This window comes from Ips typographus, linkage group LG1 (genome assembly GCF_016097725.1).
Source record: "Ips typographus isolate SLU linkage group LG1, UJ_Ityp_2.0, whole genome shotgun sequence".
NCBI classification, from domain to species: domain Eukaryota; kingdom Metazoa; phylum Arthropoda; class Insecta; order Coleoptera; family Curculionidae; genus Ips; species Ips typographus.
This window is the reverse complement of record NC_138422.1, coordinates 7090547-7107423: the sequence shown is the minus strand read 5'-3', so window position 1 is coordinate 7107423 and position 16877 is coordinate 7090547. Positions and strand designations below refer to the sequence as shown.

The following is a 16877-nucleotide window of genomic DNA, read 5'->3' as shown; positions in this document are numbered from 1 at the left end:
TCGAAAAGGTAAACGATCCATTACCATGATGGAGGTAACACGAAATGAACAAAGCTATACAAGGTAAAAGAGAAAATAATTAAATGTCCTTTTCGGCGGTAATACCACGAAGGCTCTAAAATTACCGATAAGTTTTATGATTTCCATAATTTCACGAATCTTTTAGGACGAGGGAAATTTGTATGGAAAAACTGCACGAGACTTGTTGGTACTAAATTTTATGATGATGAGTGGAATCGTCGTAATAATACTATACAATATATTATATAACTATAACTATCTTAATATTTGAAGTTATTTATTTATTTATTTCATTTCTCCATTAGTTAGTTACTACTGCATGTAAAGATTTCTTTGAAATGAAAGAAACATATGAACAGAATCTACTGGCATTTTGCAAAATGACCCAATTAAACCAGTTCAGCTGGAATACTCTCAAAGAAAAAGGTTTTCCGGATGTCTCTTAGACAAGACGGTTTTGTTTCACATTTCTTTCATCTTTTTCAACCGAAATTTATATATACAGTGTGTTCTATGTTGGTTTTACCTATATAGGAAAGTCGGTGACCTTTAAAGAATATTGAAGAAAAGAGGAAAAATCGGTGGAAATATTGATTAAAAAAAAAAAGTCTGAAAACCTAATTGCTAAAAATTCGAAAAAAAATTAAATGAGTATAAGTGAAAAAATTGAATAAGTGCAAATTTCAATCAATCAAAAATAAAACTTGTTCACAATTTACGAAACTTTATGTTTTCTAATTATATTTAAATTACTTATTTTGCTGATAGTCTGACGTAAATAACTATAAGAGTTGCTATTGGCTATGATAGTAAGAAGAGAGAACCATTAGAAATCAGTGGACAAAGATGGCAAAAACTTTCTTATAAGTGACATGGGTCAGTCTGCTAAATCGTATGTGTCGTAATCTCTATGAACTATTAGTTTATGGCTTTATTATTTGTTCTTTTGCAGGCCATTCTCTATGATTACTAAAAGTTTAATTTATTATTTTTTTCCACTCCTACAGGGATATTGGTTCATTCCTTAACAGTTTAGAGAACGGATAAGTAGGCAATTGCCAACGGTTGAACGAATACAGAATCCTAGTCTTTCCGCAACTGTGCGATATGAAATAGACCAATCACAGGCAATTTTCAACGTGCTATATGAAATAGACCAATCACAGACAATCTTCAGCGTGCGATATGAAATAGACCAATTACAGCTAATCTTGAACGTAAACAAAATAATTCTTCTGATTGTCATCCTCACTGACAGTTGGCATCAAAACATTGCATTTTGGCTTATGTTTGGAGGCAATGTATAAGCCGATCAAGTTTCAGTTAGTGTTCAATTAAAGAATAAAAACATCTACTTTATTATGCGATAAAGCAAATGATACAAACTTACAATTTACAATGAATCAAATCCATTCAACACCTCAACTTAAAAGACGAAGTTAATCAGCTGTCAAGCGGTGACAATCCGGAACACCGGTCAAACTTTGGCTGCGTCAAAAGTGATAATGTAAACACGGAAACGTTTCAAACATTTCGTGTTTATTGTGTGAAATTTGGTAGTTTGGTCTTCAACAACCTGAATGACCAACCAATGAAACTCCTGATATTCAACGATCAAAGCCGATATCAGTCTATTGTTTCTTAACTTTGATGGATTTGATAGGAAGAGTCCATCTCTCTCTAATTCGCTTTTTCCCGATTTGGTATATTTCTATCTTTTTTTATTTGTATTAAACAGAGAGAAATAAACGCACATTAATTATTACTAGTTTTATTGATATCTACCATTACAAACAGGTACATATTTTTATGCATTTTAGTATTGGAAAAAAGTAACATAACGGAGATCCGTCGTTGTTTATTTAGACAAGAGTTTTACTTCTCTGAAAAACATATATTTCATATAACTGAACAAAAAGCGTTTTTCAATCCCAATTTGAACCGTCTTACTTTAAGCCATGCTTTTTGATGATTTTTTGACTTGTTACGTCATTCACATGTCTCATTCAAAACCAAACTAAACTTAAACTCGGTTTAAAATACGACGGTGTGAAGTAGGATTTTTTCAACGTTGTTTTATGTGAAAATAGAATAGATTTTAGGCAAAATGTAAATAATAGGGGCTCTTTTTACAATGATTTGAAATTTGAAACTTTATAGGTTTCTAATGTCCGTTTCCCCAGCATTGGCAAAGTGGAGTTTAACGACTGCTTAGAAAAGTTTAGTTTAGACTGTGTTTTTTTTTTCATCTGATTTCTTACATTCAAACCTCATCCTACCTTAAGTAATACTTAAAACAGGAAGGAAAACAGACATAAGTCCGTTTTTTCAACATTGGCCAAGTTCAGTTTAAGAACAGTTTAGTTTAGTTCAAACTGTGTTAATTTGCACCTGATATGTCACATTCAAACCTAAACTTAAGTTTCGACTTGAAAGTGTCAGGGAAACACGCAAAAGTTTCCTTCCCTCCTCTCTATCTACGAAAAACCACAGGCACTTCTTTTCTTCTTTTGAAAACCATTTTTGTATGAGAAGAATAGAAGACTGTGTTATTGACAACTCATACAAGATATAACCTCAATTTTTGTGCAACAGTGACAGTGGCAGTGATTTGTTGTTTATTTTGTTTGCAAATATAAATATCATCTACAAATTCTTTATTATGTGACCTAACTTAAATGTCACACTAAAATTGTTATAAAAATATATAATTAGTGATTGCCACATAACTATACTTTTATATTGTAATTTTTACTGCAGTGGAAAAGTGGATAATTGTTTAAACACAAAATGATATCAACAACATCTAAAAACAAAGATGATTCAGAGGCAGAAACACCCATGTACTTATAATTTAATAGGCTATTTAATCAAGGTGTTAGTAGATTAAAAAAAAATTAGCTCATATTATAGAAAATATATTAAGCTATGACATCTATAGACCAAACTATTGAGAATGCAATTAATGCTGCTAAAATTGCTGTTAAATTTGATCAAGAGGGTCAGGTTAATCCTTCGGCGTATTACTATGAAATAGCAGCAAAATGGCTTGACCAGGCAGCTCAGAATGTGGCAGCAGATAAAGGTGATTCTCTTCGAAGTAAAAGCAAGGAATATAGGGAAAGAGCTCAAGTGTTGACCAAGAATACTACACCAGAAACGCCCAGGTTTGTTATGAGTTATTTTAGTCCTAAGTACAGCTTTATTTCCAAGAAACTGTTTTTTAAATTGATGCATTCAAAGCAAAGCAGCTTTCCTATTTAAAGGATTTTCAGTAGGTTAATCTCTGTTTTTTCTATCTAGGTATGTTGGTACATCTTTAGGTGTTTCTTAATTAGCTTAATTAACTTCTTAATCTGTAGCTTTATATCTGTCATTCTAATTTAATTACTATCTGTTACATAATCTGAGTACTTTTTAGGACAAGCCCCATGTTTGATAAAACCTCACAGGCTGTGAAACTTAAAATTGTTTTCTTTTTGCACAAGTTTTTCTCCTACTTTAACAGTCTTTAGACACCCTGTATGGTTCTATTGGTCAAGACAGTTGGTCTCAAATTCTTGACAAAATATTGATTTAGCAACAGTTTCTTATGTTAAACTAAAACAACAAAAAATTATGGTTAATTAAAGACTACTTGAAAATGTTTGCACATGCTTCTTTCCCACCTTGTATAGGTCAGTTATAGTGCATTAAAATCAAAGTTTTTCTCACCCTATAGCCAATAAATCAAGCTCAATTATAGTCCAAAACCCATCAGAATCTATTGTTTTGTGTTGAAATAGCCAGCTTTTAAAAATGACCCAAAAAAATTATGATCTGGGTTGAGATGGCGCACAGTTTACATAATTTTATACCAAGCTTTGCATATGAGACCAGTCTGTTGCACAACTATAGTAAATAAAAGAATTAGTTGATTAATTTGATTCTGCTAAGTCTACATGTGCAGCATTGATTGGCATAAATTCCAGTACAGAGAGTATACCATAGTATGTGTTTGATCAAAAAAACCAGCTTCTGGCTTGCTGCTTTTTTTGACCAACCACAAACTAAGAACAGGTGGTGTAATTTATGTAAATACTGCAGATGTAGACTACTATTACTTATCCAAGTTTGTAGGGTTGAGAGTAGCCTTTAATTTATTTGATATCAGTTAAGATGTTATTGTTTATGATGCTTGCACTAGTAGCACTTTGTAAGACTATGAATATAAACCATCCCAACTATTCATTTGCATGTACTAATATGCTTGTTAGCTGTAATTAGACCAGTTTCTGACTACTTAGCCAGTAACTAGACTGTGTCAAAAACAATTTTTTTATCAATTTTGGTCTCTTATTATATTTTTTCTCAAATTTTTTATTTATTTTTTTCCTTTGTTTTTTGTTATTTTTTTGGTGAATATGATAAACAATTTTCATACAAACTGTATAATAATAACTAACTGTGTAAAAATTGTTATAGGATCAATGAGGATAAAGAACAACATGAAAAAGCAATAATCATAAAACAATGCTATTTTTTGTTGCAACAAGCAATAGAGGAAGATGAACAAGGTGACAAAGATGATGCTATTCAATTATACGCCAAAGCAGTTGAGTATGTAACTAAATATCCTGAGTTGATGCAAGGTGAATTGAGAAGAATTGCTTTGCAAGCTTTAGATAGAGCGGAGACATTAAAAGGTAAGTTAAAAATTAAGATTATTACTGTATTAATTTTTTATTTGTTCTACTGCTATTTTGTGTTAAATATATACAGGGCAAGCCAGGAGAAAATGTCATTATTGACTGTTGCAAAAGTAGGTAAAACATAGTTTTATTATGCCTGTGATATTATACACTCACCAAAAGATTCTATTTTATATGACAGCTGGTATACAAGTTATTGTTTTGTTATAATTCAATCAATACTTAATACAGGCTGAATCAAAATATGTAAATTGACAACTTATTTGAATATTTTGAATTCTTAAATGGGATCCCAATTTTTTTCAAAATGGACAACCTGGTCATTGATCCTGATTTAAGAAATTTTAGTGCAAACGTTGCAAATCAAGAAAGTGGTTTGTGGGTTATTTCCAAAAAAAAAGGTGCAACAAAAAGAAATGTATCTAAATAATTATCAATTTAACCTAATGTTTAATAGACCATAATGCTGTCAAAATGATATGATTAGCTCCATTCAAGATCCAAAGATAAATTGTAAATTGCATAAGTACATATTTTGTTTTCCCTTTTTTAATTATAACACTAAAATCTGAAATCCAGAGCATATAGTATTACCGATGATGGCAGCCAAAAGCTTATTTTGCCAAACAACTTGTATAGCAGCTGTCACATAAAATCTGGTACAATCTGTAATTTATAGCAGATTTTTGACTACCTCCTTAACTTCTTTTTTTCATTTTACAAAAAAGACCTAACTACAGTTTGTTATAAGTAAAACTTAAAAAAGTTTTTAAAATTTGGCAACTTAATAAAGTTCAGCAAGTTGCTTGTTTTGAATGGAACTCACTGTAGAGTATATTATATTTTTAAGTACTCACAACAATTTCATGTACATTTTATGTCTATATTCACCTGCTTTTAAGATACTCCCGTTTAAAAGATGGATTTTTAAAGCAAATACATCAAAATGTCATGCTTGCTATCTTGACGTTTTAGGACTCTTGCAGAGTCATGGTCATGGTCGAAAAGTTTGACAGGTGCCACCTTTTTTATCATTAGAAAGTGTTTGTGTCAAAATTAAAAATGTTACCAGGCGATAAATCTCAAAACGTTAAGATAGTAACAAGCAAGCGGTTTTGTTGCTGTTTAAGAGCTAAAGACACTGCAAAATGTGAAAATTTTATTTTTGTAACGTCATATCTCGAAAACAGTTAAATATCCAAAGTGCCAAAAACTAGGAAGCTTTACAAACAGTTGAAAAATGATGTTCGATTTTTGCTATTAAATTTTGTATATTAATATCCTGTATTGTAATAGGCTATCTAGAAATAAAGTAAACTAAAAATCTACAAGTTTCTTATTTAGCGTTTTTAGCTTTATTTCAAAATTAGGAAACTATGCTAATAGACAAACGTTAATCAAAAACTCTGTAGTTAAATTGACATTTCTTCTTGACTCAGGTTTTATAGGAATAATGTAAGTTGACTATTTAGTAATTTGATTTGATTTCTAGAATTTGACTAAATCCTAAAACAACATTAATCTCAGGTATAAAGAAAGACTCAACTGAATCTTCTACAGCTACAACACCTGGTACATCTGTAAATGCCATAAAAAATTCCCCTGACACTCCGACGAACATTACAAATCAAAAGCCTACAACCTCAAGATCGACTAGACCAGCATTGCATAGAGGCACCAGCGCTCATTTACAAGTAAATTTATAACATACATTAAAAAGCGCAGAATAGCGAGTAAATTAAAATTGACAGGTTTCCGGACAAGACACTTACAGTGATACAGAAAAAGCTGTTCTACTTCATACCTCAAAAATTAACAAACGGGATTATGTGCCTTTTATGCAGATCGATTTAGGTGAAAGGTATTAAAAGAAATTGAATATTAAATAGCAAACAAGTATACTATTTATTGAATATATTTTTAGATTTCAATATTCAATTCCATTCACTGATAAAGATGGCTACTTGTTACTAGCACCAAAACAGAAAAAGGATTTTTTAAAGTTTGCTCGACTGCAGGAAATTAGTTCTGATCCGTGTATAGTGCACGGCTCTTTTCCTAACTACCTCCATATCAAACAGACTGTAATTTCGGACTGTTCGTTTGTGGCAAGTTTGGCTGTTAGCGCCAATTATGAGGCTAGATTTGGAAAGAAATTGGTCACCGCTATTATATATCCACAGTCCAAGGACCGAAAGCCTCTCTACAATCCTTTTGGTATTATTATGTAAATATTTTATTTTTAGCATTGCTTAAAACCTAAAATTATAGGAAAGTACATGATAAAATTACACGTTAACGGAATTCCTCGCAAAATTATAATAGACGATTACCTACCGATAGACAAATACGGCAGGCTTTTGTGTTCATACTCGAGCAACAAGAATGAATTTTGGGTTTCGTTACTGGAAAAAGCTTACATGAAAGTAATGGGGGGCTACGATTTTCCTGGAAGCAACAGCGTAAGATTTTTCAGAAACAAAATGTCTGACAATAAAATATACATTTTGTTTAATTGCTGCTGATGATTGTAGAATATTGATTTGCATGCTTTAACTGGGTGGATTCCAGAGCGAGTGGGAATTAGGTTAGGCGAATCTGACTTTAACAAGGATGCCTTGTTTGCCAATCTTGAAGGAAGACTAGCAAAAGGTGACGTTTTAGTATCGGTCGCAACTGGTGAACTATCTGATTTGGAGGCGGATCGTAGCGGTTTGGTTGCCACTCATGCTTATGCCGTTATGGATGTTCGAACTGTCAATGACGTAAGTTTTGAAATTCAGCTAATGACAGTAGTTTTATAGTGATTATTTCCTTCATTGCAATAAGCCAATCAAATTTAGAGAACCTTTTTAGGTTTGAGCACATTATTAACCGTGTATTTAGACAAACTGTTAATAACAAAGTTATAGGGTTTTTCCTAAAGATTACTGAATAAAATGAAAAACCGTGGCAAAAGTGAAAAGAATATAAAATAGATAGATTATTAATAGAACATCCTGTATATTTTTGATCACTTGATAGATTTTTGCTCTGATTCGAATTTTCTAAATCACAGTTGCTATGAATAATTAAAGTAACTGAACGTTATATTTGACGTCACGATGACGTAATTTGACGATTGGCCAATATATTGTTTTGTTAAATCACGTCATCGTGACGTCAAATGATAATTAAACCACACTTTGGGCCATTTGTTTTGACGTTCACCTTTGCCATGGTCTTTTATTTTATTCAATAATACTTCCTGGTAATTTAGGAGAAGCCTGTGAGATGAAAGAGATTGTGTTAAAATAGGTTGTGTCAAATGACAGCATATGAGCTGACTTGACAAGCTTTTTTCAGATTCTATCTAAACTGCGCACCACCTCAACTGGATAAGTGTCATTTTTAAAACCTTGTCATTTCGAAACGAATTAATAGATTTTAATGCGGTTTCGACTCTCATTAATTGGGCTTGACTTATTGGCTTTATATGCTGATGTGAAAAACTTGTAATTGAATGCACTAAACTGCTATGTCGCATTTTTTGGATGAATCAATTACCTCCAAAAAAACATTTTGGTTAATTGGGGGCTACTTGAAAATTTCACTTTTTTGTACGCGCTTTATTCACACCTTGTATAAGGCAGTTATAATGCATTAAAGAAAATGTTTTTTTGTTATCAGCAAAAAGCCAATAAATCTAACTCAATAATAGTCCAAACTCCATTAAAATCCGTTGATTCGTTTCGAAATGCATGGTCCTCAAAAATTACCCAAAAAGCACTATTCCGGTTGACGTTGCGCGCAGCTTATTAGCTAATTAACGGCTATGGGTAAAATGACACAAAAACAGGATGACTCAACAATACAATAGACAGGTACATCGTTTTGAATGTGAGAAGTAAAGAAGCAAACATCACATTCAAAACGATGTACCATCCTGTTTCTGTGTCATTTTACTCTTACCTGAGTTTTTTCATAACTGAAGAAAAATTATGATCTTTTGTACATACTTGTTTCATTTACATTTTATAGAAGTGTTGGCCTCTACAAGTACGTTTGTTCTTCTCTTTTCCGTAAAATTGTGCAGACAGCACGTAAACAAATCTTAGACAACCAAACACTTTTATAATTTTGTCAGGCTACTTAGAGGCATTGTTTAGAAATTTAAATTTTGAAATTATATGATCATTTATAGATGAGTCAGTTGAAATGTAGCAAGTTCTACTTGAATTGTAGCAATTTTGAGTTGGTAGCATAAACGAACATTTGTTGTAATTAAAGAAATATTTAAGGTTCGGTTACTAAAACTGAAAAATCCATGGTCTCATTTACGATGGCGCGGTAACTATTCCGAACTGGATTTAACACACTGGACTCCCGAACTGCAACGTTTATTAAACTACGACCCACACAGCGCAGCCGAATTTGACAACGGAGTATTTTGGATTGACTACGAAAGTGTCCTCAAGTTTTTCGATGTGTTTTACATGAATTGGAATCCTGAACTGTTTAAGTTCACTTATTGCATTCATCAGTAAGCATTAGCCGACACATAAACTAGGCAGTATCGAATCAAGTAAATTCTTCCAGAATGTGGCATGCAGGCACTGGACCAGTTAAAGATTTATACACAGTCGCGGCAAATCCTCAATATTCTTTGAGCGTTGGACCTGAGACGTCAGGAGCGATATGGATTTTACTAAGTCGACACATCACGGATATTGAAGATTTCCGAAACAACAAGGAGTTTATCACTGTTTTTGTCTATAAGAACGGACGAAAAGTGTATTATCCATGTAAGTAACGTTCAGAACAAAAATTTTTGAAACTTTGACTTGAATGGACTATTTCTACTGAATGTAGCCTAAGATGCCCTTAATTATGTCAGTGCAATCGGTTATCAGCCTTACAAATGTCAAATTTGGAACTTTGTTGAGGTGCAAATAGAACGCGCAACTGTTTTGCATATGATAGTTTCATTTCACTGCAAAATAAGGTTTAAAAGTTATCCACAAGTGTTACCTGACTATAAGCCACTCTATGAAGTGTTATAACGATCAAATTTAATGTCTTAACTCTCATTTCACATCACAACTGCCAAATTTAACTGCACAGGGTTACGAATAACGATTTGCAGCGTGATTCATCCAAGAGACATCATATTTGACATTTTACAGTTTCACGGCACTGTTTAATGTTTTAACAGCTGTCAGGTGACTATAAACCTGTCATTAAGTATCATAGCTAGTTCAGTTCGTCAAAGTGGTCCACGTTTTTCCAACCACACAAATTAAAAGCTTCTTGAACTTTTCGACGTTTTCAAAATGACTGAATCAAGAGTTTTGGCTTTGGCAACGTTGATTTGAATGTAATTTTCAAACAAAAGGAGCCTGCCTGGAAAATTGACATTTTTTCGGTTTGTGAAGGTATGGCGTGAGTTTAAAACGTCAAAATTACTCGTCCAAAATTCCATTGCCTGAGTGCAAGGCTATACTTTTTTTATTCCAAAGATAATTTCTGTAGAAACCGTGAAATCAGGCGCTAGTTGGTCAATTCCATCGGCATCGAGGGATAAACCACTGAGACATTATGGTGTACAAACTGTAGGAATTTGTGGGCATTACTTGGGAATTGGCAACATTACTAAGAATAAGTAGGCATTACAAGGGCATTAAATTAGTATTATTAATAAAATTGAAAAGGTCTAAATTATATTATAAAAAAAAATGATAATACAATATTTTTTTCTATACATCTACCATTGAAATATAAACATAAATAAAATAAATAAAGTTTGACAACTACTACTTTAACCTTCATAATAAGTGGGGTAATACAAGCTTCTTTCATTTTGAACAGAGAATCAGACAGACTTTCTGTCCTTTTTTGGAACTGATTTTTTGACCACACTGTATTATATATTTTGACCTTTCTGCACCCATTCCTAGAACATACCTTGTCTAACATGACAAAACACAAAAACCAAGAAAAAAACCTGTCCTGATATGTATAAATTAAAAATGTTTTGGAGACTGAAAATATCAAATTTCACATAATATAATAAATATATCAGAAACGGATATAGATAGGTATGTGATGTTTATACACGAAATATGTCTAGAATTTGACGTAGAATACAAAAATGAAAAAATATACAGGGTGTCCCACTTAAAATAAGCAGCAGTTGATATCTACTTCCGGTTAAATCGTTGCACGCATATTTTCTTATTTTTACTTTTTTTAATTAAAAAAGGTTTTTTTAGACTCTCCAGTTGTGATAATTCAGGAAGTTAGTGGGTGTTGTTAGGTTAGGTTAATTATTAGGAATTACTGGGCATTACTGGCATATTAGGAATTAGTGTACAAAATAATACTTTTTGAACTGACAAGCCAATGTTGACTATATGTTATCCCATAGAACTTTATAACAATAAAATAAATGTAAATCTACGATTTACAGACGATCCCCCACCATATATTGATGGAGTAAAAATAAACAGCCCCCATTATCTATGCAAAATTATTTTAACACCAACATCCAGCCGAAATTACACTATAGTGGTGTCTCAGCACGAAAAAAGCGCTTCGATTTACTACACTTTAAGGGCGTACGCCACTTGTCCCTTTACATTGAGTGAAATTAAGGATCCATATAAGGAAGAAAAACAGGTTGGTACATTTCAGCTTATTGCGTATATATTTCTTAATAATGCTTTTTCCATCAGGTCACTGGAGAGTGGAAAGGATTAAGCGCGGGCGGATGCCCTAATCATCCAACGACATATCCTAGAAATCCCCGATTCCGATTGGATATCGACGCAGGTGGGGATGGCAATGCTCAACTTTTGTTAGAGCTCAAAGGACCCAAACAATACCAAATTGGTTTGGAGGCCATTATAAAGGAGGTCAACGATGAGAGCGTTACTGCGCCCTTTCGTTCTAAATCTTCTGGTCCTTACCGGTTAGTACCACAACTTTTCATCCTGAGACTTCATACATCATATTTGTGTATCTTTTACCAGTTCTGGCTACGTTGTATTGGAACTCTCCAACATTCCTGCGGGTATATTGGAAGTAGTACCGTCCACTTTTGTGCCAGGCCAAGAAGGACCGTTTATTCTAGTGGTAAAGTCCTCACATTCTGTTAGGATTAGTCAAATTCAGTAATATATTTTATTCGTTACATTACACGAAAGTGCTTTCCACATCAGCTGCAAATCTTACAAGTTAAACGTAATTTAAAATGTGGAATATACTTACTTATTCACTGATCCCAATATTTTTTAGCTTTGTTATGTATTATTATAATGAAGACTATCACAACAATAAGAAACAGGACTACAATGTATACGATCATACCAGGACATAACAACGGTTTACTAAAAGAAAAAGTGTTGGTATATTGCAATTGATACTGTTGAAGAGTAACAAAACTTATTTCTCTGCACACTGAAAATGTAAACTCTTACTTGTTAATGTAGTCGATAAAACGACTCAGAAGTCCCATACTATGTGGTGGACTGTAATCCCTTCATTTCATTTCAATTTGAAAGTGAGTTATAACCTTTTTGACGGAGCGTTAAAGTGACATCTAAATAACACTGACAGAATCATCAAATGAATAAACTGCGTTCACATTTTATTGAATTATTTGTATTAGCACCTGTATTGTCATGCCACAAACTTTCTTTATAATTACAAAAGGTCTATTTCCTTGAAGTAACTATAGCACGTAGTAAGTAAACGTTTATGATGTAGTGGTTACTACTGTACTATAGGATCCACCACATAACTCTGCGTGCACGTCATCGAATTTTAAGTTTAAACGTTTGACTACGTTTTTATCGCATTTTATTACAACAAATTGAAATAATTTTATGCATAATAGATGTAGGAAACAACTGAGAGTCTACTCAATATAATATTAAAATTTGAACAATTTATTTTATTGTATAATTGGCATTTTGTTAGGTTAGTAACTAATATAACAAAATTGACTGAAAATTGAACAGAACAAGCAGGCACATGTAATTATTATGGCAAAATCTTTGTTACATTATATTAAGTTGAAACAATATTAATTACAAATTATTATAATAATTTAACCAATTTTTCAACATTTAAACTACATTTTTTAGGTCACGTGACTGTTTTTGACAGGTGTCAACTGGCCTTTACAGTGTTGCAAGCTCAAAATTGTATTATTAACGTCACGTTACGTGAATTTTGCAATTTAAGTTTTTACAACTGTCTAAATTTAATTTACCAAATGAGGCATTTACGAAAATTATACCTGCTAATTCTACCGTTTACCACAATCGGTGTAACTTTTAAGGATCTGGTTCATTCCGGTTGAATGAATTTTAGAACGCAATTGGTATTCCTGTTCCTCATATGTCTTTGATATTCATTGTTGAAATGTTTTATAATATCGGCATACTCTTCCTTCAGCTCGCAAACAGAACATATTCCAATATCCATTTTAATTTAACAGGTCAATCTCATAAGGTAGCTGAAGTAAAAAAGTAAAGTAAACTGAAGAACAAACCGACAAACCGTCAAACATAAACTAATTTTTGATGCTATGATTCTAAATTTTAACGGAAAACCTGTCAAAAGTCACTTTTTTCTTAATTTACCGACGGAACTTCTCGATCCATAAATCATAAACCGGGTACATATATTCGGTATATGGGTACAATTTCAGAACGGCAATAGTAGTTACCAAAAACAATTTTCGAACGTTCTAGGTTAAACCGGTATCTACCGATAGAATATTCGTAAATGCCTATGATCAACATTTAAATTACAATGTAAAGTCACGTGCCTGTTATGACAGGTGTCAGTTGGCTTTGCCAGTGTTGCAATCTCTAAAATGGCATAATCAAAGTCACGTGATGTGTCTCTTGCAATTTTAGCTTTTACAACTGTCTAAAATAGTCTAAATTTAATTTACCAAATTTTTAAATTTTAAACCATATTTTAAAGGTCACATGATTAATTTTGACAGATATCAACTGGCCTTTACAGTGCTGCAAGAACATGCATAATTGCATTTTCAAGTTTTTACAACTGTCCATTACATACCATTTTTCAAAATTTAAACTGCGTTTTGAAGTTCATCCGTAATTTCAGGCAACCCTACAAAAAATACTTTTCGCCTTTATTAACGACTGCGGTGATTGCAGTTGCACCATTTGCTATAATGGTCGCAGCGACCTGACCGTTGCGACCTGGTTGCTCAGTGTGTTTAAGCCCTTAAGCCCTTCAATTATTACTCTTTGCAGTTTTTACCTTATGGCAAACGGTAGACCTTTCCGGAACATTTGGCATGTACAATAAATTATAGGTGAAAGGCAATCACTAAAACCAAAGTTAAAAGTAAGATTTTACATATAATTGCATAATTTTATCACATTTACAAGAAAATATTAAGATTGAGAACCACTTCCTTGACCTGAATTGTAACCAATTATCCTGTGGTATATCTCTAATTTAGTCTTTGGTCCTGTTGGGACAGATGGAAAGTCTGAAGAGAGGTTTTTTTGTAGTTTTTCTTGCTTTGCCTATAAGAAAGTTAAGAAATTTCAAAATACACACATTTTTCTTCAATACAGCGGTCACCAAGAAAACCAACAAGAGAAATAATAAGTGTTAAATCATGTTTTGGCTTTATGTTTCTTATGGCAGTAGATATCTAAAAGAATGGGACTTTTAAGAACCAATTTGGTGAGAATATTTACTTGGTTGGATGGATTTTAAGCCATTCTAGATAAGAAACCTAAGTTGGTTTTGGCCTAAAAATTCTCCTAATGGAAATAATATTGTCCTACAAAACATCTATAGTATGTCCTACTCACTAGATTTAAAAAAAGCATAAGTTGATGTTTGGTTTCAAAAAATAAAATACATAGAACACTCCTCAAGAAAATGTAGGTACTTTATTAAATCAACATTGACAAGACCCAAACCATCATAGCACATCAGAAGTATTAGTCATAAAAACAGACTGTAAACTTAACTGCAGAAGATTATGAACAAACTGAAGAGCAGACATTTAAAAGAACACATTGCGTGACAAAACATATAATCAACATCAGGCTATAAAAAGAAAGAAATTTCTGAAATACAAAAAATTTAAACTATACCATACTATTGCCATCCAGTTAAATAGGGATAAGAAACAGAACAGCAGTGGAGGAGAAGCAATAAATTGAGAGTATTTGGAACTATTTTATCAAGTCCTAGATTGGAAAGCATCTATAAATCCACCAAAAAAAAATATATTAGATACTTTGGAAAAGATGGTTGTTTGAAATGAAATTTGTTGTTTTTTTTTAAACTAGAGACAGAGACAAAAAATCTTTGAGTGTGAATGAAGGATGAGTGAAAACTGAAAATACTTCCTCATCAATGATATTTAAGACTAATCATTTGGGAATGCACCATTTTTTCAAAGCATTTGCAGTTTAAAATTTGTGATCTAATTCAAGATATGTCTGATTTTTTATGTGCTTAACGTCGTTACATTTGGGTAAAACTTTGACTATACCCAACATAGTAGTACAACTGAGTATTTGTTAATTAAATATCAAAAGATTGTAATAATATACCTTTCTTCTATGTTGCTCAAATTCCACGATGTCATCCAGTTTAAGCTCTATTGCTGTTGGTGGTCTTCGAAGCATTTTATTGTCTTATTGTTATTTTTCTTTATTTCAGTAGTGTATCGCAAACACAAAACTGTTTTCAAAATCAAACAAACAAATGTAAACACTAAAAACTAAAGAACTACAATTTTCTTAGGTTAGATGAGGATTTTTGACAGTTTGACACTTGACAGTATCAATAACACAAAATAGTTCAAAGTTAACTGATTTTCTGCAACTTTAATTCTTAAAGCGCCCTCTGTTGGTGTATATCGTATTTAACCCGAAGCGAGTATACTTGAGATGAGTCGGTCGTTCTGATCAATATTTGCAAGCTAAAACCAGTGCTTAATTGAAGAACTTGATGAAAAGTAAATAAGAGTAAAACTAGATTAAAGAATGATGAATAAACAAAATGTTATAATTTCTCTAGAGGTTAGTAGCACTGACAGTGGTGTATTCTTCTTCGTGCATTCAGCGCAAAAATTAAATTATCGGAATTTTAAGACGTCTTGCGTCTAAAAATGGATAGTCGAAGAATTTTTGTTTGAAACGTGTTTTTAATAAACCCTACAGGGGCAAAAAAATAAATAAAGCACTAGCCCTTAATAATTTTTCAACATTTTTCAGCGCTAAACTTTTGAGAAACATTTATCATAGTTTTCAAGTTAGAGAGAAGACACTTAGAATTGATGCACCTTTTTATTTATCAAAATGTTTTATTTTATTTTTCTAAATAAAAAACATAAACATACAAATAAATTCAGTTTCATGAATATCGACTTTTTGTAGTTCAACACCAGATAATCAGTCTTCGAGAATGTTTTACAACTTTAATATGCTCGCAATACCTTAAATAGATATTACAATCAATAAGATAAAAGAATAATAATTTGGCTGCTGAATTAAAATTGGAAGGCAAACCAGATACTTATCTTACCTTCAGTATGGGCTTTAAAGTTTTCCAACGAGCGAAATCGAGCTGTCTTTGATAGGCATTCTTTACTAGCGATGTTCCGAATCCAATTGATAATGCTTAAAAAGGAAATTGGTTTAAAAACAATTAAGTCAAAGTTTAAAATACATGACTCTTGTAGTTATTGTAGTGCAGTATTTTATTTATTTATTGTTACAAAATTCCTCCTCCTGTCCAGATCATTGGTAGCTAAACCACACAAAACTCAATTCAAATAGGAAAAATTTCAATATTGTGCCCATAAAAAAATGAAAGTTGATGATATATTTTGAGGAGTAATCGAAATTTTTGAAATTTTAAAGCGGCATATTATCAAACTCCAAACTGCGCACTTTTGCCATAATATGTAACCAATTCCATATCTCTAACCGTTTTTGAGATCCCCATACTCATACACGAATTTGTAGCACCCTGTATAATTATTTAAAATAGAATAATAAGAAAGCTTACTTCGGTGTATAAATTATTATAACTATTGAGCTGAAAGCTAGACAGAAATTAATAGTCTTAAGCACCTGTCTAAATTGAAAACCAAACAGGATGATGACAAGT

At 32.3% G+C, this 16877-nt stretch overlaps 2 protein-coding genes across 7 annotated transcripts in view; one reads left to right on the top strand and one right to left on the bottom strand.

Annotated features, from left to right (window-relative positions):
- Positions 1–2612: 2612 nt before the first annotated feature.
- Positions 2613–11895, top strand: LOC145739279 (calpain-7-like). The gene is made up of 12 exons (XM_081994774.1): positions 2613–3188; positions 4486–4706; positions 6240–6406; positions 6464–6573; positions 6637–6929; positions 6984–7174; positions 7247–7477; positions 8993–9234; positions 9291–9496; positions 11161–11369; positions 11426–11661; positions 11723–11895. Exons 1-12 carry the CDS (start codon positions 2950–2952, stop codon positions 11865–11867), a joined length of 2490 nt encoding a protein of 829 aa, XP_081850900.1. The 5' UTR covers positions 2613–2949; the 3' UTR covers positions 11868–11895.
- The window catches only part of dco (discs overgrown casein kinase 1), a 20727-nt gene continuing 15225 nt past the window's right edge, over positions 11376–16877 (bottom strand). Inside the window, exons 9-12 of one of the 6 annotated variants that reach the window (XR_014180999.1) lie at positions 14123–14266; positions 12170–14063; positions 11961–12079; positions 11376–11911 (exon numbers count right to left, since the gene is read on the bottom strand). Coding sequence is in view for 2 of the 6 variants with exons in the window: in XM_081994796.1 (XP_081850922.1) it covers positions 16175–16200; positions 16290–16384 (121 nt within the window). In the remaining 4 variants the exon portion in view is untranslated. The other 5 variants (XR_014180997.1, XR_014180998.1, XR_014180996.1 and 2 more) reach the window with 5 other exon arrangements.

Coding starts and splice junctions, on each gene's coding strand:
- LOC145739279 (XM_081994774.1), top strand. CDS start 2,950: ATGACATCTATAGACCAAACTATTGAGAATGCAATTAATGCTGCTAAA. Junction 6,574..6,636: donor CAGATCGATTTAGGTGAAAG/GTATTAAAAGAA, acceptor ATATATTTTTAG/ATTTCAATATTCAATTCCAT. Junction 9,235..9,290: donor TTCACTTATTGCATTCATCA/GTAAGCATTAGC, acceptor AAATTCTTCCAG/AATGTGGCATGCAGGCACTG.